The sequence below is a fragment of the Pleurodeles waltl genome, chromosome 4_2 (assembly GCF_031143425.1).
Source record: "Pleurodeles waltl isolate 20211129_DDA chromosome 4_2, aPleWal1.hap1.20221129, whole genome shotgun sequence".
Taxonomy (NCBI): domain Eukaryota; kingdom Metazoa; phylum Chordata; class Amphibia; order Caudata; family Salamandridae; genus Pleurodeles; species Pleurodeles waltl.
Window position 1 is genome coordinate 418,575,276 of NC_090443.1, and position 25,597 is coordinate 418,600,872.

At 45.9% G+C, this 25,597-nt stretch overlaps 1 protein-coding gene across 6 annotated transcripts in view; it reads right to left on the reverse strand.

The window, feature by feature from the left end:
* Positions 1-25,597, reverse strand: part of LOC138292835 (dedicator of cytokinesis protein 7-like) — a 512,184-nt gene that overhangs the window by 183,312 nt on the left and 303,275 nt on the right. For all 6 annotated transcript variants that reach the window (XM_069231649.1, XM_069231647.1, XM_069231646.1 and 3 more), the window contains 4 exons: positions 20,423-20,593; positions 18,743-18,882; positions 17,374-17,543; positions 16,515-16,672 (listed from right to left, as the gene is read on the reverse strand). In XM_069231649.1, the coding sequence (XP_069087750.1) occupies positions 16,515-16,672; positions 17,374-17,543; positions 18,743-18,882; positions 20,423-20,593 (639 nt within the window). The remainder of the gene's footprint in view (positions 1-16,514; positions 16,673-17,373; positions 17,544-18,742; positions 18,883-20,422; positions 20,594-25,597) is intronic.

Genomic DNA, 25,597 nt, shown 5'->3' on the forward strand with positions numbered 1-25,597 from the left:
CCATGTGAAAGTGTTCTGATTTGATGTAGGTGTTTAGTGTTCTGAGGTCTAGGATTGGTCTCAGTGTTTTGTCCTTTTTTGGTATTAGGAAGTACAGTAAATAAACTCCTGTGTTTATTTGTGTCTTTGGTACTAGTTCTATTGCGTTCTTTTGCAATAATGCTTTAACTTCTATTTCCAGAAGGTCTGAATGTTGTTTTGATAAATTCTGTGCTTTTGGTGGTATGTTTGGAGGGATTTGTAGAAATTATATGCAATAACCATGTTGGATAATTGCTAAGACCCAAGCGTCTGTAGTTATTTCCTCCCATGCTTGGTAATACTGACCTATTCTTCCCCCCACTGGTGTTGTGTGGAGGGGATGAGTGACATGTGAGTCACTGTTTGGTTGTAGGGGTTTTGGGGCTTTGAAATTTTCCCCTATTCCTAGGGAATTGTCCTCTGTATTGGCCCCGAAAGCCTCCCCTTTGGTACTGTCCCTGGTAGCTGGACGGTGTTGCCTGTGAGGTGCTGGCTTGTGTGGCCTGACCCCGAAACCCCCCTCTAAAGGTTGTTTTGCAGAAGGTGCGGTAAGAGCCTCTGCTCTGCGGGGAGTAGAGTGCGCCCATGGCTTTAGCAGTGTCAGTGTCCTTTTTTAGTTTCTCAATTGCCGTGTCCACTTCTGGTCCGAACAGGTGTTTCTCATTAAATGGCATATTGAGCACTGCCTGCTGTATCTCTGGTTTAAAACCAGACGTTCGTAGCCATGCGTGCCTTCTTATAGTCACAGATGTGTTAATTGTTCTTGCAGCTGTGACCGCTGCATCCATAGAGGAGCGTATCTGATTATTAGATATGTTCTGTCCTTCCTCAACCACTTGTTTCGCCCTTTTTTGTAGCTCTTTGGGTAGATGCTCAATGAGGTGTTGCATCTCGTCCCAATGGGCTCTGTCATAGCGCGCAAGTAGTGCTTGAGAGTTAGCGATGCGCCACTGGTTTGCAGCTTGTACTGCGACTCTCTTTCCGGCTGCATCGAACTTGCGGCTCTCTTTATCTGGGGGTGGTGCATCCCCAGATGTGTGGGAGTTGGCTCTCTTGCGAGCTGCTCCTACTACGACGGAATCTGGTGGCAGCTGTGAGGTGATGAAAACAGGGTCTGTGGGAGGTGCTTTATATTTCTTATCCACTCTTGGTGTTATTGCTCTACTCTTGACCGGCTCCTTGAAGATTTCCTTTGCGTGCCGAAGCATTCCTGGGAGCATAGGCAGTCTTTGGTAGGAGCTATGGGTGGAGGAGAGGGTGTTGAATAAGAAATCATCCTCGACTGGTTCCGAGTGTAGGGACACGTTGTGGAACTCTGCTGCTCTAGCCACCACTTGTGAGTATGCTGTGCTATCCTCCGGTGGTGAGGGCTTTGTAGGATACGCCTCTGGACTGTTGTCCGACACTGGGGCGTCGTATAAGTCCAAAGCGTCTTGGTCTTGGTCACCTTGGCTCATGGTGGTGTGAGCCGGGGAATGTGATGGAGTTTGTGCCGGTGAAACGTTAGTTACAGGTGGAGGAGAGGGTGGCGGAGTTACCTTTTTCACCATTTTTGTTTGTGGTGCTTGGTCTGACTGAAACTCCAGTCTCCTTTTTCTCCTAATAGGGGGAAGGGTGCTTATTTTCCCTGTTCCTTCCTGTATAAAAATACGTTTCTGAGTGTGGTCCACTTCGGTGGATTGCAACTCTTCCTCAAACCTATGCTTTCGCAGCTGAGATGACAGTGATTGCTCCTCTGAATAGGAACCGGTAGTTGGGTCGGTTGCGGGTCGTTTTGGCACCGAAACCCTGTCTGTACTCTTGTTCGGCTCCGAGGTGACCTTCTTCTTTTTCAGAGTCGAACCCTCTCGGCGTCGATCTTCCTCGGCGCCGCTGTCTCTGCGTCGAGCAGTTTCGGCTCCGCTATCTCGGCGTCGACGTTTTTCAGCAGCACTTTCTCGGTCCCGAGAAGGCTGCGTGCCGGTGTCTCGACGGGAGTCGGACGATCTCAGCACCATTTCGGCCTTTTTCGGTGCCGATGGTCGGTCACCAAATTTATGGGTCGAGCCATGGCCTGGTGGCAGTGGCGTCCCCTGGGCCTTGTCACTTTTCTTGTGTGCTGGCTTCGACGTCTTACTCACAGTTTTTTGTTCGTCGAATTCCTCGGAGTCCGAGTCATGGATCGAGAAGGTTCCTTCTTACTCTTGTTCCTCGAACTCTCGGTGAGCTGTCGGCGTGGACGCCATCTGCAGTCTTCTGGCTCGACGGTCACTGAGTGTTATTCGGGACCGGAACGCACGACAGGCGTCGCAAGTCTCTTCACTGTGCTCGGGCGACAGGCACAGGTTACAGACCAAATGTTGGTCTGTATACGGGTATTTGTTGTGGCATTTAGGACAGAAACGGAACGGGGTCCGTTCCATCAGCGTTGTTTCACACGCGGTCGGGCCGACCAGGCCCCGACGGAGGATCGAAAACTACCCGAAGGGTACCGGAGCTCTTCACTCTTCGATTCGGTGTTGATTCTAACTAAGCCGATCCCGAACGCAACAATACCGACGTAATTTTCCGATATTTAGCTAACTTTCCGTTCCGAAACCCGGAGCGAAAGGAACACGTCCGAACCCGATGGCGGAAAGAAAACAATCGAAGATGGAGTCGACGCCCATGCGCAATGGAGACAAAGAGGAGGAGTCCCTCGGTCCCGTGACTCAAAAGACTTCTTCGAAGAAAAACAACTTGTAACACTCCGACCCAACACCAGATGGCGGGCTATGCACAACATGTGTATCTACAGCGACAGATGCCATCGAACATAAAGGTACTTTATTTTTATGACAATATGCCAAAAGTATCTCAGTGAGTACCCTCAGTATGAGGATAGCAAATATACACAAGAGATATGTACACAATACCAAAATATGCAGTAATAGCAATAGAAAACAGTGCAAACAATGTATAGTCACAATAGAAGGCAATGGGAGCACATAGGGATAGGGGCAACACAAACCATATACTCTAGAAGTGGAATGCGAACCACGAATGGACCCCAAACCTATGTGAGCTCGTAGAGGGTCGCTGGGACTGTAAGAAAACAGTGAGGGTTAGAAAAATAGCCCACCCCAAGACCCTGAAAAGTGGGTGCAAAGTGCACCTAAGTTCCCCAGAGAGTACAGAAGTCGTGATAGGGGAATTCTGCAAGAAAAACCAACACCAGCAATGCAACAACAATGGATTTCCAGACGAGAGTACCTGTGGAACAAGGGGACCAAGTCCAAGAGTCACGATCAAGTCGGGAGTGGGCAGATGCCCAGGAAATGCCAGCTGTGGGTGCAAAGAAGCTGCCACCGGATGGTAGAAGCTGTGGATTCTGCAAGAACGACAAGGGCTAGAAACTTCCCCTTTGGAGGATGGATGCCCCACGTCGTGAAGAGTCGTGCAGAGGTGTTTCCATGCAGAAAGACCGCAAACAAGCCTTGTTAGCTGCAAGGGTCGCGGTTAGGGTTTTTGGATGCTGCTGTGGCCCAGGTGGGACCAGGATGTCGCCAATTGCGTGAGGAGACAGAGGGGGCGTCCAGCAAGACAAGGAGCCCACTCAGAAGCAAGCAGCGCCCGCAGAAGTGCCGGAACAGGCACTACGAAGTGGAGTGAACCGGAGCTCACCCGAAGTCACAAAGGAGGGTCCCACGACGCCGGAGGACAACTCAGGAGGTCGTGCACTGCAGGTTAGAGTGCCGGGGACCCAGACTTGGCTGTGCACAAAGGAAATCCTGGAAGAGTGCACAGGAGCCGGAGTAGCTGCAAAACACGCGGTTCCCAGCAATGCAGTCTGGCGTGGGGAGGCAAGGACTTACCTCCACCAAACTTGGACTGAAGAGTCACTGGACCGTGGGAGTCACTTGGACAGAGTTGCTGAGTTCAAGGGACCTCGCTCGTTGTGCTAAGAGGAGACCCAGAGGACCGGTGATGCAGTTCTTTGGTGCCTGCGGTTGCAGGGGAAAGATTCCGTCGACCCACGGGAGATTTCTTCGGAGCTTCTAGTGCAGAGAGGAGGCAGACTACCCCCACAGCATGCACCACCAGGAAAACAGTCGAGAAGGCGGCAGGATCAGCGTTGCAAGGTCGCAGTAGTCGTCTTTGCTACTTTGTTGCAGTTTTGCAGGCTTCCAGCGTGGTCAGCAGTCGATTCCTTGGCAGAAGGTGAAGAGAGAGATGCAGAGGAACTCTGATGAGCTCTTGCATTCGTTATCTAAGGAATTCCCCAAAGCAGAGACCCTAAATAGCCAGAAAAGGAGGTTTGGCTACTTAGGAGAGAGGATAGGCTAGCAACACCTGAAGGAGCCTATCAGAAGGAGTCTCTGACGTCACCTGCTGGCACTGGCCACTCAGAGCAGTCCAGTGTGCCAGCAGCACCTCTGTTTCCAAGATGGCAGAGGTCTGGAGCACACTGGAGGAGCTCTGGGCACCTCCCAGGGGAGGTGCAGGTCAGGGGAGTGGTCACTCCCCTTTCCTTTGTCCAGTTTCGCGCCAGAGCAGGGCTGGGGGATCCCTGAACCGGTGTAGACTGGCTTATGCAGAGAAGGGCACCATCTGTGCCCATCAAAGCATTTCCAGAGGCTGGGGGAGGCTACTCCTCCCAAGCCCTGACACCTTTTTCCAAAGGGAGAGGGTGTAACACCCTCTCTCTGAGGAAGTCCTTTGTTCTGCCTTCCTGGGCCAGGCCTGGATGGACCCCAGGAGGGCAGAAACCTTTCCGAGGGGTTGGCAGCAGCAGCAGCTGCAGTGAAACCCCGGGAAAGGTAGTTTGGCAGTACCCGGGTCTGTGCTAGAGACCCGGGGGATCATGGGATTGTCTCACCAATGCCAGGATGGCATTGGGGGGGCAATTCCATGATCTTAGACATGTTACATGGCCATGTTCGGAGTTACCATTGTGAAGCTATACATAGGTAGTGCCCTATGTATAGTGCACGCGTGTAATGGTATCCCCGCACTCACAAAGTCCGGGGAATTTGCCCTGAACAATGTGGGGGCACCTTTTGCTAGTGCCAGGGTGCCCACACACTAAGTAACTTAGCTCCCAACCTTTACCGGTAAAGGTTAGACATATAGTGACTTATAAGTTACTTAAGTGCAGTGGTAAATGGCTGTGAAATAACGTGGACGTTATTTCACTCAGGCTGCAGTGGCAGGCCTGTGTAAGAATTGTCAGAGCTCCCTATGGGTGGCAAAAGAAATGCTGCAGCCCATAGGGATCTCCTGGAACCCCAATACCCTGGGTACCTCAGTACCATATACTAGGGAATTATAAGGGTGTTCCAGTATGCCAATATGAATTGGTGAAATTGGTCACTAGCCTGTTAGTGACAATTTGTACAGAGAGAGCATAACCACTGAGGTTCTGGTTAGCAGAGCCTCAGTGAGACAGTTAGGCATCACACAGGGAACACATACATATAGGTCACAAACTTATGAGCACTGGGGTCCTGGCTAGCAGGGTCCCAGCGACACATAAACATACTGAAAACATAGGGTTTTCACTATGAGCACTGGGCCCTGGCTAGCAGGATCCCAGTGAGACAGTGAAAACACCCTGACATACACTCACAAACAGGCCAAAAGTGGGGGTAACAAGGCTAGAAAGAGGCTACTTTCTCACAGCACCGGCACCTTTTTATTTAGAAATTTAGCTCTGCCCTATGGGACATATTTTTAAAAAGTGGCGCTGCACTTTTCTTGTGCCCTTTAGCACCCCCCAATGCCACCATGTGTGCATCATATATAAAATATGGCGCACCATGGCAGTAGTTAGGGGACTAGCATCAGAATTTTTTATGCTAATCCGGCTCTTTGTAGGATTAGCATAAAAAAGTTTGACGTTAATCCTGCAAAACACCCAGAGTCCCATTGGCGCAGGCATAATGTAGCGCAAAAGGTTACAAAGTGGCGCAATGCTTACGTTGGGCCACTTTGTAAATATGGCGCAACATTTTTGGCCTTCTAAAGCCACATTAGCTTAAAAGAAAAAACACTAATGTGGCGTTAGAATGGCATTAGGGGCTCTTAAATATGCCCCTATGGGGCACATTTGAAAACAGTGGTGCTGCACCCCTTTTCTTGCGCTACTTAGCCCTCTCCTAACGCCACCATGTGTGCGCTGTATTTAAAATTCTGTGCAACATGGCGGTAGTTAGGGGACTGGTGTCAGAACTTTTTACGCTGGTCCGGCGCTTGTTGATGCTAATCCTGCAAAGCACCCAGAGGCCCATTGTAACCGACAGATGCTCTGAGCATGCGTTTAAAGTGTCAGAAAAAAAAGGCGCAACGACATCTTGTCAGATGTGTTTGCGCCATTTTTTTGGCCCTCCCTAATGGGGGAATCCCACATTTGCACACATTATGCGTGCCGCAGGCATAATGTAGCGTAAAGGGATACAAAGTGGCGCAATGCATGCATTGCACCACTTTGTAAATATGGCACAGCGTTTTTGGCCTTCTAACGCCACATTAAAGTAAAAAATAAAATAAAGAGCCTAATGTGGCGTTAGGATGGCGCTAGGGGATCTTAAATATGCCCCTATATTTTATGTGGCAAGCTGAGTGGATTAGTAAAGCCAGGCTTTACAAGTGCTTTAAAACACATGAATGTATGTGAAAGGGGAGCGACAGAGAGATGAGGGGCACATTTGCCGGGTGGTAGTGAGTTAAACAGAGGAGTAGGTCATGGGGGCGGTGGGCGCTACAATAAACTGTCCCACAGGGCGCCATCAGTCCTAAAGCCGGCCCTGGATGACCATATATGGAAAAGTTACTTACCTGTAATCTCAGTTGTCTGTCATGATTATTCTCTCTGAATCCATAAACAGCAAAGTATTCCCATGCTTATGCAGAATCTTCAGAATACTTTTTTTTAAATACCAACTTTCAGTAAAAAAATATGACTATGGGAGGCAGAATTTTCTTTATTAATTTTTCTAGGATTTGAAAAATACATCCAAGTAGACACAATGATTGGAAAGTATAATATTTTCAAAGTATTCTTGTAAGGGAAGCATCTGAAGCTTGACATTGGAGATATGAAAAATGTTAAGACTTAAAATCTGTCTGACTGTTGCAAAAGTGGTCGATTTCCGAGGAAGAATCTTCAAAAGCACATATCGCAGTATCTCCTACAAAGGGTGAAACTTTTGTTAGAACTAAATGTATTGTGGCTTGTAGGTACTATAATCGGTGGCTAAAGAAGCAATTATGCTGAATTGATCTGCGGGCTCAGGTTTGACAAGAAGTACAATACACTTGAAGTGGAAGCAGGAGAAAAGAATTTGAGTTTGTATCTTGTTTAGAAAATACTAAATGTAGAACAGTTTCCTCTTTCTGGCATGGTTACCCGTACTTTTTGCCTGATGTAAGTGTGCTTAGACTGTTTTCACTGTGATCCTGCTAACCAGACCCCAGAGATTGTGCGCTCTCCTCCAAATATATTTGCATTGATACCTCTTACACCCCACAATTGGCACACTGGCGTACCCCCTGTAAGCCCCTAGTATATGGCACCTAGGTACCGAGGGCACTGATACACAAGGGGTCCCCCACGGGCTGCAGCATGTATTATGTCACCCATGGGACCTGTGCAAACTACGCAATTTGCAGCCTGCGTGAAAAGGTGCATGCACCCTTTTACTGGTGGTCACTACACCAGGTCACTGTAGGACACCTCTATGGTAGGCCCTTCAAGCCCAAAAGGGCAGGGTGGAAGACCCTGTGTGTGTGGGCACCCCTGCATGAGCAGAGGTGCCCTTCTGAACTCCAGATCCAGATCCCTGGACTTCATAAGTGCGGGGAAGCCATTTTAGCTATGTAATGGCCACTGTGGTCTGGCTATATAATTTCACCTGTGGTCTGGCTATATAATGGTAACTCCGAAACCTAGGCATGTTTGGTATCAAAAATGTCAGAATCATACCCCTCTACTGATGCCAGTATTGGTGGCATGATTCCGTGCACTCTGGGGGCTCCTTAGAGGACCCCGCAGTACAGCTCCTACCAATCTTTCAAGGTCTGCAAGCAGCCCAAGCTGCTGCAGCCCCTCAGACAGGATTCTGCTGTTTGACCAGCTCAAGCAGGGGAAGGCAGAACAAAGGATTTCCTGTGGGAAAGGGGATGCAACCTCCTCTCCCTTGAAAATAGGTGTTACTGGGCTGGGGAAGGGTAGCCCTCCCCACACCATCGGTTTACTTTGAAGGGCACATGTGGAGCCCTCCTTGACAAATCCAGTTTGCACTAGTCCAGGGAACCCTGGTCCCTGCTCTGGCACAAAACTGCACAAAGGAAAGGGGAGTGACCAATCCCAAGTCCATTACCACCCCAGGGGTGGTGCCCAGAGCTCCTCCAGATGGCCACTTGATTCTGACATCTTGGAAACAAGATGGGCAGAGGCCCCAGGGAGCATCTGACTGTTCAGGCTAAGTAGTTGACGTCAGTGACCCTCTCTGATTGGTGGTCACCTCAGAGAGTGACCAAGCCCCTTATTGGGCTATTTAGGGACTCCCTTGTGGGTGGGACCCAGATTCGTCATGCAAGACTCCGCGAGGACCTCTCTGCAAAGACATCTTTTGCTCCTGGACACCGGAACTGCTGTTGGACTTCACAGCAACCATACAAGAGTGCAGCATTGAACATCCTCTCCTTGCAACATTGTTTCTCCTGCTCCTGTCAACAACTTGCAACGTTTCCACATCTGTGCATCCTCTGTGGTCGGGAGACTTCAGCTGCACCAAAGAGGCAAGAAGGACTCTCCCTTGGAGTGAAGGAGTCACTCCCCTGTATTTGCAGGCACCTAAGGCAACAACGTCCGGCTACTGAGATTTGCTGTCCTAAGGAGTTGCAAAGATTCTCAAACACCGGTGGTGGTTTTGAGCGGGCCTCCGGGTCCACTCTGCCTTCTGTCCAGCTTGGGATGGTAAGCCCTTGCCTCTTCCTCCAAGAGTGAACCCCTGAGCACATGACTGTTGCAGAAACCAAGGCCTGTTTACTCCTGCTGTGAGGGATCTTCAGGCTCCAAGCAGCCCTGCCCCCTAGCACTCTACCTCTGCAAGGACAGTCTTCTCTCTGCTGCTCCAGCAATGTGGGACTCGTCTTCAGGTGTGCTGCCTGGGCCTCACTGCAACCTACTGTGCCTGCTGCCAGTGGGTTGTTTGTGGGTGCTCAAACATATTCCGCTGGCTCTCCTGTCTGCTGAGGCTCAGCCTCGATTCCCCCCCGATCTCCAATAGCTCCAGCTGCATTTGCTTGTTGGTGGTCCTCCTGACCACTGACCCACCTGCAATCCGGTGACCAACAAGGGACAGCTCCTAGGTACCTTTAGGGACTCATCTGCAGCTCCTAGACTCTGCAGCTGGACTTCATCCATCACCATCAACGGGGATCTTCACCCACTGAAGGGTGGGCATTGCCTTCTGCCCCACCAGGACACTCCTGCGTGGACTGGACTCTGTCCCCTACTTTTGCAGGTCCACCTGATCCAGAATCCACTGTTGGGTTCCACCGGCCAGGACCTGCTTTTGCAATAGTCCATTTATGAGTCCTCATGTTAGCCTACGGGACGCCCAAGTAACTTACCTCTTCTCTCCAGGTCGCTTGAAATCTTCCTCTTGGGGTTCCACTCTCTTCCAGCCCTGGGCTAACTACTCCATATCCTCTGCTGGGGGACCCATTCCCCCATCCCACTTTTTTAGTATATGGTTTGGCCCCCTCCTATAGGGCCCTTGTAATTTTATTTGCTATTTCCCAATACGTACCTGTGCATATTTTGTGTGTACTTACCTGCAGATGGGGGTTTGCAAATAGTAATCTATTTTGGTGATCCTGCAATAAAGTACCTTTATTTTTGCAACACCGTGTGGTTCCTTTCATGCGTGATAAGTTACTGTGTGACTGCTGTGGTATTGCAAGTGCTTCGCCCTCCTGCTAGACAAGTATTGGCTGCTCACCACAGCTACCACTAGAGAGCCCTGGCTATTTGAACACTGTAACACTATCTAATAAGCAATGCCTAGAGCTAGTATAAGGTGTAACACCATAGTTGTTCACCACACACTGGGCCAGCCTCCTACATTAAGCACCTAACCTGTTTTATTTTCTGCCAAGTAGGAAAATTGTTGGATATATTCCACTCCACTGGGGTGCTTGAACAGAGAGGGCTAAAAAGAAAGGTATATGCAGACCCTTAAGTTGTGCTTGAAGTGTCAAGGACGTGAGCCGCAGCTAGGAACTATGTCCCAGGGAAAAGATATGAAACATATCTTGTGCTGTCAGATCAGAAGAATCCTTGGATGTACTTATCATTTGATGAACAAGTTACTTACCTTCAGTATCACTCTTTCTGGTGGATACTCTATCTAACCACAGACTCTTAGCCTTTGAATATCTTTTAGGCACCAGAATGAATTTGGAGATTTTTCACAGCAATGCTCTTGTGATTGAAAGTGCCATACGGTTCTGCAATGGCTCCACACTGGCCCGGAAAGTGACAGAGCAGAGCCAAATTCAAGCATCATTTTACACACTGACTTTAATTTCTTATCCCTCCTTTCCATGCCCTCAGACATTGAGTGAGAACAATGTACTAAATACTAGATTGGGACCTTATTAGATGTTAATAAGTGGCCACTCCACAGAATGAGGAGGTGAAAGGGCAGTGAAGTATCTGAGGTTAGATAAGAATATACAACCGAAAGAGCATTAACAAAGGTAAGTAACTTGTTTTTCTGACTAATACTTTTACCTCACCAAAGAATAGATACAAAAGCAGTACCTCCCCAAGATGGAGGGTCGTCAAAGTGCACTTAGACCAAAAGGTCTAGCAGAACTGAACAGACAAAATGTCCTTATCACTGGACATGGCTGTCAAAGAAGTAAGAATTTGTAAACATATGCACCTATGGCCGTGTCCCAGGCTGGCAAAGATCAAGAACAGGAATTCCTCACACAGTGGTAGCAGTCTCAGCACTGGTGGAATTGACTTTAACACCCTCTGTGGGCTGCTCCTTGGACAGTGCAAAGTAGAGTTTAATGCAGAGGACTAGCCACCTCAACGTCGTCTTCCGCACAGCTTTCCCTTTCTTTGCTCGGAGAACCTCACAAGAAGCTGATCGTCCTCTCAATTATCCTATCTATGTAAAATCTCAGATCCCTTTTGAGTCCAATAAATTGCATCTCTCTCTTCCTCACTAGTAGGGTCATGGTGAGCCAAAAACGCTGGTAGAGTGATGGCTTGCCAAACCTGGAAGGGAGTTGTGACCTGAGATAAAAAGGCGGGCACAGTCCTCAGCACCAATCTGTCCAGGATGGGGCAGTTGCACTGAAAATGCTTGTAGTTTACTCACATGACCAGCTGACGTAATAGCATTGGGCAAGACAGTCTTTAAGGTCAGGAGAAGCAGAGATGCATTGCCTCGAAGGGTGCACACATGAGGAACGTTAACACCTGATGTCATCACAAATGGCGTGAAAGAAAACATGCAAGTCAAACCTTTAATAAACTTTATCACAACAGGTCATCTGAACAAGGACAGCTGGTCTGGAAAAGGCAGAAAGGCCCAACAAATAACTTTTATAGTGGCTACTGCAAAGCCTTTGTAGGAAAGCGAGCCATTTTTGCCTGGTCACCCCCAGTTTTTCATTTTGTTTTAGACTCAGCTGCTGGTATTCCTGAACTCTAACATTGGGACATGGCTATCTGGTACCCTATGTATGTACTCTGACTCATAAAACATGTTGAAATTGGATGAAAACCTGTTTGGCACACTTAACTTTGCTAAAAGACCACAGTATATGGCATAGAAGTAAACCCATGGCATGGAATGTTAAATGCCACTTGTGCACTGCAGTATCTGTTGCGCCATCCACTACAGTGAAAACATGGCTTCAGGTCTACCCTATGTAGTCTGGCAGCAGCAGCCTGAACTGTGATGCGCAGATTAGTCAAAATCTCTTTTTTGACAAGTAAGAAAACCCCACCTTGCAGCCCAAAAGGAAGGGTGCATAACATTTAGGAGCAGAACGTGTATGACTTTAGAAATGACATTTCCTCTCAGTGACAAAACCCAAAATGACACTGTCACTAATCAAACTGTGGCTGGCACAAAGAAAATTTTTAAGTATAGATTATACGCTTTACTCTATAACCTTTGACCTGTACTAATTACAGTCTCCCTTCAAGAACTTATTTTTAAATTTACAAAATATAAAGGTGAAGCCAGATTTTATAAAATACATTGGAAATGTAACTTTAAAAAAGTTATTTTTACCAGAAGTTGTTGGTTAAATTGCATTAGCTATCCAATATCTGCACAGCTGTGGTTGGCCTGAATTAAGTGTGAATGAGGTGAGAAAACTGCTACCAAAACAGAGACAATGGCCTTGGAGTGCAGAGATGTTTTCTTCCACAGGCAGGAAGATCAGATGGGGTGGGCCCTGGAACTAACTTTAATTCAAGGGGGCCTTGCCCGTCACAAGGAGATGTTAGGTGACACCTGAAAAAGCCCTAGTTTTTGTTCCCCTAGTCACGCTGGCACCAAGCCCAGTGGGAAGAAAACCAACCCCAGAACTTGTTTTGTGTGGCTACAGTGGAGAAGACTGCTCATTACCCTGGCCACACCACTGGGTGGGTACACAAGTTCTTCACAAGAGAAGGGTTTCCCTGTCTCGGATTTTGAGAGGGAAGGGCACTGGGGGATTGTCTGCAGTAGAGACAAACAGGAACTGCTGACAAAAATGAGTAGAAATTGTTTCTGGGAGCTTTTACCCCACTGATTAGGGACCCAGGAACCATTCTTAGAAGACAAGACCAGTCGAAGATCAGAAGACAACCGAACATGCAGTCTGTGACCCGAAAGGAGCCCTGGAGGACTGGAACTGTTCACTCTTGAAGCCAAAACAAGGAAGTGGACTCCAAAGATCCGTTGTCTGACCTCCTGTATGGATATAGCGAGACAACAAGTTGCAAGAGATCTTTTCCTGGAAATATCGGGCTGACTAGTAGCAAATGGACATGAACTGGACTTTGCTGTTGACCTCTGCCTCATACCCTGACAGTCTATAAGCCCCTTCCCTGAGGTCCTGGGGGCATTGTAAGTGTACTCCTGTGGTTGTTTCACCAGAAGAAAGTTTGAAAAGACTGAAAAACGTTTCCTCCAGAGCTTGAGGGAGCCCTGCAGAAAAAAGTATCCAAATGGCAGTTCGTCAGCATTCAAATGAATTTCTGCTTCGCCCTGATCAAGTCTGTGAGCACCTCTGAAAAAAAGGACCCATTCTATGTTGGGACTTTCAAAATCTTCATGAAAAAGGCCCCAAAGCTCCAGAATCCCAACATCACCAACCTGCCTCAAGTATCCAGCCTTTGGTTTCACTGTATCAGCTACAATTTCAGTAGAGGCCAGCTCAAGAAGGTTTTTCTTTCAGGAAGTGACAAAGTCCCTTTCTGCGTTGGGACTTACAACGTTTTAAAAACGTTTTGACTTCCAAGCTTTCACCAGGGCCAATCCACTTATTATATTTGATCAGGGATCCATCGATATCAGCCTCATATCACGCATTGACAATCCCCGGTGCTTTGCGCTTTTTGATGCAATTTTCACTTAAATGTATAAAACATCATATCTCTGGTTCCCTTATTGCATTCTTGTCATTCGGATATTATTTCTCTTATGAGCAATCTCTTTATTTTAATATTAGTTGTGGAATTTTACTGTTTTTTCTGTGACATTTTCTACAGTATATGCACTGCTTAAATAATTTACACAATGCCCTCGATTTAAGCCTGATTGTTTTGTGTCACGGTACGAGGGAATGAGCACAGATTTAGGTTATCTAATTTGATACCTAGCATCTAGGTATACATTTGTACACCTCAAATAATCCACATCCTACATCCTTCCTGGGCTAAAGACAATACAATTAACAGGACATCCTACAACATCATCTGAAGGGGTCTCTATATCGGGCACCACACCAGGTCACAAATTTCTCTCAGCACCTGGCATAACTGAATTTTGTGCTGGGATGTCTGCACCCAGCCGCCCCAGTGTCACCCGAGGTGACCGGCTGGTGCAGCCTTGGACCTTGCCCCATACTTACCTCTTGTCCAGGAGATTGGTCCCGTAAGTCGCTGTCAAGTGCCTGAATGCAGTACATGTTTTTCTTTCATTGAGCACCTGACGCTGACAAGCATCTTTGAACCCGGCCGCCATAGTGCTTCCATAGGTGACCTGCTGGTGCTACCTTGGACCTCGCCCCATACTTACCTTAAATCCAGGAGATTGGACCCGTAAGACTCTGTACTATACCTGTATGCAGTATTTGTTTTTCCTCCATACGATAACATTGCAGTCTCTGAACAATGTAGTGTCGACTTTTGAAACCTGAAAGTATTTCTCTTGGAAAACATACTTATCTGATAGTATTGATTCCGGTGCCTAAATATATGTAAAGATACTTGTTATTTTTGTAAATTGGTGTGGATCTTCTTATTGAGTCGTGTGTCTCATTTACTGACTGTGTGGCTATTGTAAATGTCTAACACTCCTCTCTGATAAGCCCAAGGTTGCTCAACCACACTACCCCCTAAGAAAGCACATTGGGATTGTTAGAGCAAGCCCATGTCCACTAGTAAGGGAACCCCTGGACTCTTTGCACAGTACACCTCATTTTGGTATACTATTCAAAGAGCCAGCTTCCTACAATGTCCCAAAGGGCATGGGTATAATGACCCAACAGATAGAATGAAATGACAGACCACAACACTAGATGGGCTAAAGAAAACATATGTTTGTTAAAGGTGTCAATCCTCTTAGATTCCATTTGTGGGGAACAGTAGGGAATAAATGGAGATTCTCTGGGAAGGGATGATAAGTGAGAAAATTCAGATCACTAGGCACCCTCTAGGACATCTGCCTACCTGCTTGTTCACAGGCGGGTGAGAACATGAGTTCAAGCAGATAGCCATCAAAGCATCTGTGAGAGCATCATTGAAAGGAATCAAAGGTTCAGATGTTGCTGTCCCATGCTGGAAGATTTCAGTCAAAACATTTGTTTCAGTCTAAATGCTGGACAGCTGTAACTAGCATTATTGGGGTCAGTGTGGAAGTCTGTACTGGAGACAGCTCGGACCTAGTAGCAGGGCCTGAGAGGAAATTGTACTGCAAGGGCCTGCTGGAAGTAACCCCACTAGAGTCCTTTCTGGTCCCTTGAGACTCAAATGCACATCAGAGGTAGTTGGAAGCACAATGACTATCTGCAGCATACCCTCTTTGATGGCCTCAATCTGCTGTGGTGTCCATGAGGGCCCAGGAAATCAGGGCGCCTCAGGTTCTGCTGAGAAACTGGCTAGGTAACAGCCAGCCTCAACAGAGATTGACTTGCATATTGACACCATTACGCCAACTGCTTGAAGTCAGAGTAGAGGGTTGAGGTTTGGAACTGCCTTACTTTTTTATGCTTGCGTTTAGACTTGGACATACAAGAAGACTGAGAGGGAACTGGAGCAGTCACGGGAGCATGACCCATACAGAGTCTGGAGCTGCATCATAAAGCAGGAACTACGTGAAGGCTGCAGCTTCTTCTTGTGCTTGGCGGCATGTAGCTTTGTCTCCCTGTCTCGAATTGGTTTTAGGTGCACAGACGCACTTATCATTCAACTCAGAATCAGGTCCTAAGGCCATGCAGCAAAGGCACACCTATTGCAGATCTGTGACCGACATCTGCTTCCTGCAGCTTGAAGCCTGTTGTATTTAGTGGGAACATCCTTCTCTAGCACACTGTTTGAAAGTTTAGAAGTGGTGGTGAAACCAAAAGCTTTGGAAGCAGAGTTCTAGATCAATTAAGTAGCATTATCTTATTATTGGAAGATTCCTTAATAATGTTATGGCCCTAGTAAGCCAAAATGTGTAGTACCCACATGTAAGTACGTACTAAGTGCACAGCACAAATTAATTATATTAAGACTATTTCTTCAGTTTTTCAGGTGAGAACTGAATGAGGTGACCTCTGCATCTATGCAGCTAAATTGAATTTGCCTTTTAGACTAGGACATCAATTCAGGTAACAGACAGCTGTATTCTAAAAAAGTTCAAATACTCCCCACGTAAAGTTATGGGAGAATCATATGAGGCAATATATTGAAAACACGGTTTACAGTAAATAAATATAAAAATCATAAATACAAGGACAATATGCAAAAGAAGACATTTTACAAACATGCCAACATTTAAATCCTACACTTAAGCTGAATTGGTTCATTTAAACTAGCAACTGAACAATCAAGGTCCTGAAAAACACCGCTGAATGGAACAAAATTAGAGCTGCAGTGAACCCCCAAATGGCAACGACAAAGAACAAATATCTGTCTCATGAATCTCCCCAACTCTCAAGGCTCTCTGCCATCAGGGTTCTCCACCTACCAGGTTTTCTGCCCTTGAAACATGCTGTTTTCACAACTCTGAGCCCTCAAAACTCACCACGTTGGGCAGCTGGAAAGGGTTAACTTTGTAGACATGGGGAAGAGGTGACCCTGCAATGGCCATGGCCACTGAAGGGCTGATGGTATTTCCATTATCTGCATCGCCCCCCTCATCCCTGGGCACAGATACCAGGCGACCACGCTGATTGTGGCATTCTAGAAGAGAGGAAAATACAGGACAATCAAAGTTAGGCTGTCTGCAATGAAAAATGGACAGTACACATGATGACATGATCCAACCTTTCTGCAGATAGCTGGAAGAATGATGACTGGATTTAAGTGAAACAGGGAAACTTCTTGAGTGACTGTCAGAGCTGGGTTGAAGTCTGTCACAAACCAATAGATAGTGGTGTCTAGACACAGCTGTTGGGCTGAGGTGGAATTAGTTACTTGTCCGAGGCTCAATCATTCACATATAAGGTATATCCTAACAAGTGAATAACAGCAGTCTGAGGAAAGGGTTATCACTACTCCCAGGTTTGGAGGGGCATCCGTCTATTAGGATTATTCCTTGGTCCTTAGTTTATCAACATGCTACCTCAGCTCTGGCTTGTGGCCCTCAAAGGAAACTGTGGGAAGAGAGAGGCGGACAGGGGTAACTTCAGAAAAACATTATTTTGTGTATGACAGGTAATGTACTGAAACTCTGTTATACTTAGGGCAAACCAGGGGAGGGCAAAAAGGCATGTAATAGCTGAAGTGTTAAAGGGTTTTGCCAATGGTGGACGAATGATCCTGAAATCTGTGTGAGGGTTTGGGTGCTAGGGGAGGAGTTAATGCCTAAAGCCCCCTTGCAACATTGCTATCATTACCCATAGCCCCAAATATATGAACAAACATATTCCATTCATGCTCACCGGTGAAGTCGTAGAGCTGCGGTAGGGTGTCCATTACAATGCCGATGAGTGGCAGGTAAAGATGGGCCACCTGGGCCTTGACGGTATGGTCAGAGAAGCGTGCATCTGTGTCATGGCTGCAAATCAGGTTGTGGACTGCGCTGATGGCTTTCTTATGCAGGAAAAAGACTCTATCAAGGACAGACAGAGAGGGTTAGGAAGCCATGATGTGCATGAGTGGAATACCCTCTCCCTTTAACACCTTCTGGTTCACACCACTCAAAAGATCTGAACAGGAAGGTGAACTGGGTATTTAAGGAAACAGAAGGAACGCATTAACAGGGAGACATTGGAACTCAAGTAGTGGGGCCAGGTAGAACACAGCTCAGAACTCTGGAAGGATTCACTTTCAATACCCAAGCAAAACATTGCAGCTGAATTCATCTTCAAAGCTAGAGGAATTAATCCACTCTAAAAATATGCAAACTGTAGGCTCCTGAGAACACCTAGAGAAGGGATATTAGCACACCTCCTCCAACACCAGCACAATCACCCACGATAATTAGGAAAGGCAGTGATTTAGTGCTTGCAGTATCAGGTGAGAGACTGACCAGCTATGCCTGTGCCCTGGAAAAATGTTAGGAAGACAGAGAGAAGGGCAACACACACTGTATTACACTGCACACAGTGAACTCAGACCTAAATGAACTCTAAAGGCAGTTCGAAACCCCCACCGTCCTCCACCTACCCACCACCTCACACCTGGACCACAACTGCAGCAAACTCTACACTTATTCCACACCCGACACTTCAACTGGACAATGGCATTCCTACCAGTATGCCTACCTAACTCTAATCACTTCAGCAAACCAGGCAAACCCACAACTGCAGGTAAGCTCTGCGCCAAGGCACTAAGAGATCAAATACATTTTATTGTGATCTTTTCATGAGGGGCGCTAGTCACCTTCTGGCCATTTCCTGGTACTCAGTCCATCATTTGCAGTTGTTAAGCAAGCACCGTTTTCAAGAGCAAGACACATTTGAAATATACTGGGGCAACCAGCAGAGGGACAAAGGTATACCTCATATTTCACCTTTATAAATGTGCCCTCCTGTTTTCATAACAAACTGCTTACTCTTTCCAACACAGCTACTCAGCCTTCTAAGATGGATCAAACTTTTAAAAACAGTTCCTCCTCTTCTGCAGCAGCCCTGCTTAATTAACATAGTGTTACCACTTCCCAGTGTTAGACGAGCCGTAGGCTAAATAACTGCAAAACATACTGGTTCTTCACTCGCCATTTCTTAGCACATTTCTCTTCCTTACATACTTAATGGTAAAGAAAACACCTAGGATTGAGAGGAATGGTTACACTGGTGATCCGCTTACCCTTCCACATCAGGCTCCAGGATCAGTGCCAGTTCAGTCAGCACCAACCCTGCCAAGAAATGTTGCTGACGGAACAGCACAGACAGCTCGAACATGTTGGCAATCCGGAGGTCTTGCACATGAGTGGAGAAGGCCGAGCCCTGGAAAAGACAGCTGACAATTAGGAGCGAAGAAGCAACAAGCTCCACCATCCTGGAAAAGCCTCAGTTGCTAAGAATTAATTGTGTCCACTTGCGTGGCATATTCCACTTTGATCTGTTCGTGTTAATGCATATAAATGATCTGCCTTGCACAGAGAAGTGTCAGAACATCATCCACATTCACAACGATAGAAGATATTTAAAAAATATAGATAAATCTCACAGGTTACTTGTCAGGCAGAGGAGAACCTTAGCTAATGATGAGTTTCCTCCCCACAATACAAAGAGACACACTGTAAAGTCCCAGAGACAGCACCTAGTCATTTCAATGTTTAAGACACTATTTTTTTAAAAATTGTTTTATCGATAGTAAATTCATGCATAAAATAAACATCATTAACATTTCATCTCACCTTCTGCTCGACCCTGGTCCCACTCACAAATATCTTTATTCCAGTAATATATGATTTCTCTATTGCCATTCTTGCGGTGCTTTTGCCATCTAATTCTATACAGTTGAATTACAGAGGTGAGTCTCTGTTTCAAGTCTGTGTTCTTTCATATTTCCATTTCCCATCCACCCCATATTTTTTCATATTTCATCATACATCCTCTGCTCTTGTACACTACTTTTTCTATAATTCTGCAGTATTCCATTCCTATTTCCCAGTTCTGATACGTAGGGGGCGTTGCCAAGCCCCATCTCTTGGCTATCTCTCTCTTGGCCACCAAACAACTCATGCTGATGAGCGTTTTTTGATGACGTGTATAGTCTGAGGTCTCCCATATGCCCAGTAATGCTATTCTTGGTGTCAGACTTAAGGCCCCCCTATTGCAGCCGCCAGTGTACTTTCCACCTTCCCCCAGTACCCATGAAGATGTGGGCAGCTCCATATAATGTGCAGAAAGGAGCCTTCCATTCTGCAATCTCTCTTGCTGCCCGCGCCGCCTATCCATCCTATCTTATATAGGAAGGTCGTGTATAGTACATGCAGTGTAATATTTTAAGCTGGATAGGCTGGAAGCTTCCTTTTATTTCCTTTTTTTTGGGGAATTCTAATGAGTCCACCCAATCGTCATCCTCCAGATGCCCTGCGTCTAATTACCACCTATCTCACAGCTTCGTCAGTTAATCTTGTTTCTCAACTCTTCCACTCAGCAAACTGTTTTCCAGTGGGGAATTATCTTGCATCGCCTCATCTGGAGGGATGTTATTTTTCAGGGCATGGGATAGTTGTCTGTATTTGAACCACTGGGACCTGGTCATCTTATATTCTGTCAGTAGTTATGATAATCATAGTAGAGGCACTATTGACCAAAATGTGAGGTGCATCTGCATTGTTTTTCATGGGTGGCTGAGAAACAGAGGGCTGCGCAAGGGGGGGTGGAGGAGGTCAGGTTATGGGTCAGTGTTTGTATCTTGCAGATGGCAGAGGAGACAGACTGCATAGATGGCAGTAAGAGTGTCAGCTGAGTAGATTTACGATCCCAATGTGGGAGGATGCTTAAGTGCAGGTTAAGAGTCATGCAGTGTTTGTACCTGTGAGGTGGCAGATGAGACGGATGGCGATGGCGAGGCTGGAGGTGACAGGGTGCTGCACGGCAGGTTCAGGGTCACATAGTGCTCATGGCTGCAGACGATCCGCACCAAATCCATGCGCAAAGCAATCAGGGCATTGGGATTCTGCGTTGTCTGCAGCTTGTTGTTGATCTAGAAAGGCGGAAAAGGAATTAAAGGCAATGTGACAATCTTGAATCCCGCCAGAACTCTCTACCGCCAACCTTGACTCACATTCTATTCTCAAGGTGATGTTTCTGTAAGTGCAGAATTTCATTCTGAGCACTGAGATTTGCACTGCTGTCCAAAATGGAATTTTACAGCATATGTATATATATATATATCTATATATATATATATATATATGGAAAATGTCACTTACCCAGTGTACATCTGTTTGTGGCATGTTGCGCTGCAGATTTACATGCTGTGCACTGTTCCTGCCATCTAGTGTTGGGCTCCCAGTGTTACACGTTGTTTTTCTTCGAAGAAATCTTTTCGAGTCACGGGACCGAGTGACTCCTCCCTTTCGGCTCCATTGCGCATGGGCGTCGACTCCATCTTAGATTGTTTTCCCCGCATAGGGTGAGGTAGGAGTTGGTAAAATAAGGATACTAAAGATGCCCATGTAATGGAGTAGATATGTATGTACATAGTTTGTAGTAAAGGAATATTTATTTACATATATACAATTTACATGCAACTAAAACGTCTACAGGCTCCCGGGGAGGTGGGAGGGTGCATGTAAATCTGCAGCACAACATGCCACAAACAGATGTATACTAGATAAGTGACATTTTCCGTTTGATGGCATGTATAGCTGCAGATACACATGCTGTGCATAGACTACAAAGCAGTCATCCTCCCAAAAGTGGTAGTCAGCCTGTAGGAGTTGAAGTTGTTTGAAATAATGTTTTTAATACAGCCTGTCCTACTGTGGCTTGTTGTGTTGCTAACACATCTACACAGTAATGCTTAGTAAATGTATGGGGTGTAGACCAAGTGGCTACTTTACAAATCTCCGTCATTGGTATATTACCTAGAAAAACCATTCTGGCACCTTTCTTCTTAGTGGAGTGTGCCCTTGGTGTAATGGGTAATTCTCTTTTAACTTTAAGGTAACAGGTCTGAATGCATTTAACTATCCATCTGGCTATTCCCTGTTTGGATATAGGGTTACCGGCATGGGGTTTTTGGAAAGCTACGAACAATTGTTTTGTTTTGCGAAATTGTTTGGTTCTATCAATGTAATACATTAGTGCTCTTTTAATGTCTAACATATGTAAGGCTCTTTCAGCTACTGAGTCTGGTTGTGGAAAAAAGACTGGGAGTTCCACTGTTTGGTTTAGGTGGAACGGTAATATGACCTTTGGTAAAAATTTGGGATTTGTACGGAGAACCACTTTATGTTTATGTATTTGTATAAAGGGTTCTTGTATAGTAAATGCTTGTATTTCACTCACCCTTATAAGAGATGTGATAGCTATTAAGAAGGCTACTTTCCAGGTTAAATATTGTATCTCACAAGAATGCATGGGTTCGAATGGTGGAACCATGAGTCGTGTTAATACAATATTGAGGTTCCACAAGGGGAATGGTGGTGTTCTCGGGAGAATGATTCTTTTTAAACCCTCCATAAATGCTTTGATGACTGGGATTCTAAAGAGTGATGTTGAATGTGTAATCCTCAGATAGGCAGATATTGCTGTGAGATGTATTTTAATGGAAGAAAAAGCTCATTTAGATTTTTGTAGGTGTAGTAAATAGGTTACAATGTTTTTTGCGGAAGCATGTAGCGGTTGAATTTGATTATTATGGCAGTAATAAACAAATCTTTTCCATTTTTTTAGCGTAACAATGTCTTGTAGTAGGTTTTCTAGCTTTTTTAATGACCTCTATACATTCTTGTGTAAGGTCTAAATGTCCAAATTCTAAGACTTCAGGAGCCAGATTGCTAGTTTGAACGATGCTGGATGTGGGTGTCTGATCTGTTGTTTGTGTTGAGTTAACAGATCTGGTCTGTTTGGTAGTTTGATATGAGGTACTACTGATAGGTCTAGTAGTGTTGTGTACCACGGTTGTCGAGCCCAGGTTGGTGCTATTAGTATTAGTTTGAGTTTGTTTTGACTCAATTTGTTTACCAGATACGGAAGGAGTGGGAGAGGGGGAAAAGCGTAGGCAAATATCCATGACCAGCTCATCCATAATGTATTGCCCTTAGAGTGTGGGTGTGGACACCTGGACGCGAAGTTTTGGCATTTCGCGTTTTCTTTTGTTGCGAATAGGTCTATTTCTGGAATTCCCCAGCGTAGAAAGTACGTTTTTAGTATCTGGGGATGAATTTCCCATTTGTGTGTTTGTTGGTGATCTCGACTGAGATTGTCAGCTAACTAGTTTTGAATCCCTGGGATATAATGTGCTATTATACAAATGTGGTTGTGAATCGCCCAATGCCAATTTTTTTGTGCTAAGAGACACAGTTGTGATGAGTGTGTCCCTCCCTGTTTGTTTAGGTAATACATTGTTGTCATGTTGTCTGTTTTGACAAGAATGTGTTTGTGGGCTATTAACGGTTGAAATGCTTTCAATGCTAGAAACACTGCTAACAGCTCTAGATGATTTATATGAAGTTGTCTTTGTTGAGCGTCCCATTGTCCCTGTATGTTGTGGTGGTTGAGGTGTGCTCCCCACCCTATCATGGAAGCATCTGTTGTGATCACGTAGTTAGGCACAGGGTCTTGGAACGGCCGCCCTTGGTTTAAATTTATAGGATTCCACCATTGAAGCGAGGAGTGTGTTTGGCGGTCTATCAACACTAGATCTTGAAGTTGACCCTTTGCTTGTGTCCATTGTGTTGCTAGGCACTGTTGTAAGGGCCGCATGTGTAGTCTTGCGTTTGGGACAATGGCTATGCATGAAGACATCATCCCTAGAAGTTTCATTACAAACCTCACTTGATAGTGTTGGTTTGGGTGCATGTTTAGTATTACATTTTTGAAGGCTTGAACCCTTTGTGGACTTGGAGTGGCAATCCCTTTTTGTGTGTTGATTGTTGCTCCTAAGTATTGTTGTATTTGACACGGTTGTAGATGTGATTTTTGGTAGTTTATGGAGAACCCTAGTTTGTGAAGGGTTTCTATGACATATTTGGTGTGTAGAAGCCCCTTTGCTGAGTACTGGTTTTTATTAACCAATTGTCTAAATAAGGGAATACGTGCATGTGCTGTCTCCTGATATGAGCAGCTACTACTGCAAGGCATTTTGTGAATACCCTTGGTGCTGTTGTTATCCCGAACGGTAACACTTTGAATTGGTAATGCACGCCTTGGATTACAAACCTCAAGTATTTCCTGTGGGAAGGATGTATGGGTATGTGGAAGTAAGCATCCTTGAGATCTAGTGTTGACATGTAGTCCTGTTGTTTGAGCAAGGGAATCACGTCTTGAAGTGTCACCATGTGAAAATGATCTGATTTGATGTAAAGATTTAGTGTTCTGAGGTCTAATATGGGTCTCAGCGTTTTGGCCTTTTTTGGAATTAGGAAATACAGGGAGTAAACACCTGTTCCTTTTTGATGGTTGGGTACCAGCTCTATTGCTTCTTTTTGTAACAATGCTTGGACTTCTAGTTGTAACAGATCTAAATGTTGTTTGGACATGTTGTGTGCTCTTGGAGGCACATTTGGTGGCAAATGTAGGAATTCTATGCAATAACCATGTTGGATAATGGCTAGGACCCACACGTCCGTAGTTATGTGTTCCCAATTTTGATAATAATCTGTGAGCCTCCCCCCCACTGGTGTTGTGTGGTGGGGGTTTGTGACGTTGGAGTCACTGTTTAGTTTGTGGGGTTTGTGGGCTTTGGAATTTCCCTCTTGTTTTAGGGAACTGTCCACCCCTATATTGTCCCCGAAAACCTCCTCTTTGATATTGTCCCTGGTATGTGGGTCTGGCTTGTGAGGTGGAAGGCTCTGTGGTCTGGGCCCAAAACCCCCCTCTAAAGTGCGGCTTCCTAAAAGTGCCTCTGCTCTGTGGGGAGTAGAGCGCGCCCATGGCTTTGGCCGTGTCAGTGTCTTTCTTCAGTTTGTCTATTGCTGTGTCCACCTCCGGCCCAAACAATTGTTGTCAGTTGAAAGCCCTATTCCGCACAGCCTGCTGGATTTCTGGCTTAAATCCGGAGGTACGTAGCCACACGTGTCTCCGAATGGTTACCGCCGTGTTTACTGTTCTGGCCGCCGTGTCTGCTGAGTCCATAGGCGACCTTATTTGGTTGTTGGAGATAGTTTGGCCCTCCTCGAAAACCTGTTGAACACGTTTCTGGAACTCTTTGGGAAGGTGTTGAATGAAATGTTGCATTTCGTCCCAATGTGCCCTGTCGTATCTTGCCAGTAGAGCTTGCGAATTGGCAATTCGCCATTGATTGGCTGCTTGTGCTGCCACCCTTTTGCCTGCTGCATCGAATTTCCGACTTTCTTTGTCGGGTGGTGGTGCGTCTCCAGAAGTTTGTGAGTTTGCCCTTTTCCGGGCTTCTCCTACTACCACCGAATCAGGAGTTAACTGTTGTGTAATGTACACAGGGTCCGTAGGGGGAGGTTTATATTTCTTCTACCCCCTAGGTGTGATGGCTCTGCTTTTGACTGGGTCTTGAAACACCTGTTTGGCGTGTTTTAACATGTCTGGTAACATTGGCAAACTTTGATATTGGCTGTGCGTAGATGACAGGGTATTGAACAAGAAGTCATCTTCTATGGGTTCTGCATGCAGTGCTACATTATGAAAAGTAGCTGCCCTGGAAACCACCTGCATGTAAGCAGTACTGTCCTCCGGTGGTGATGGCCTTGCCGGGTAGCAATCCGGACTATTATCTGAGACTGGTGCGTCGTACAGATCGGTAGGAAGTTGGCTCTGTATGTGCTATTTCAAAGTAAGGAATAGCATGCACAGAGTCCGAGGGTTCCCCTTAGAGGTAAAATAGTGGTTGAAATAGATAATACTAATGCTCTATTTTGTGGTAGTGTGGTCGAGCAGTAGGCTTATCCAAGGAGTAGTGTTAAGCATTTGTTGTACATACACATAGACAATAAATGAGGTACACACACTCAGAGACAAATCCAGCCAATAGGTTTTGTTATAGAAAAATATCTTTTCTTAGTTTATT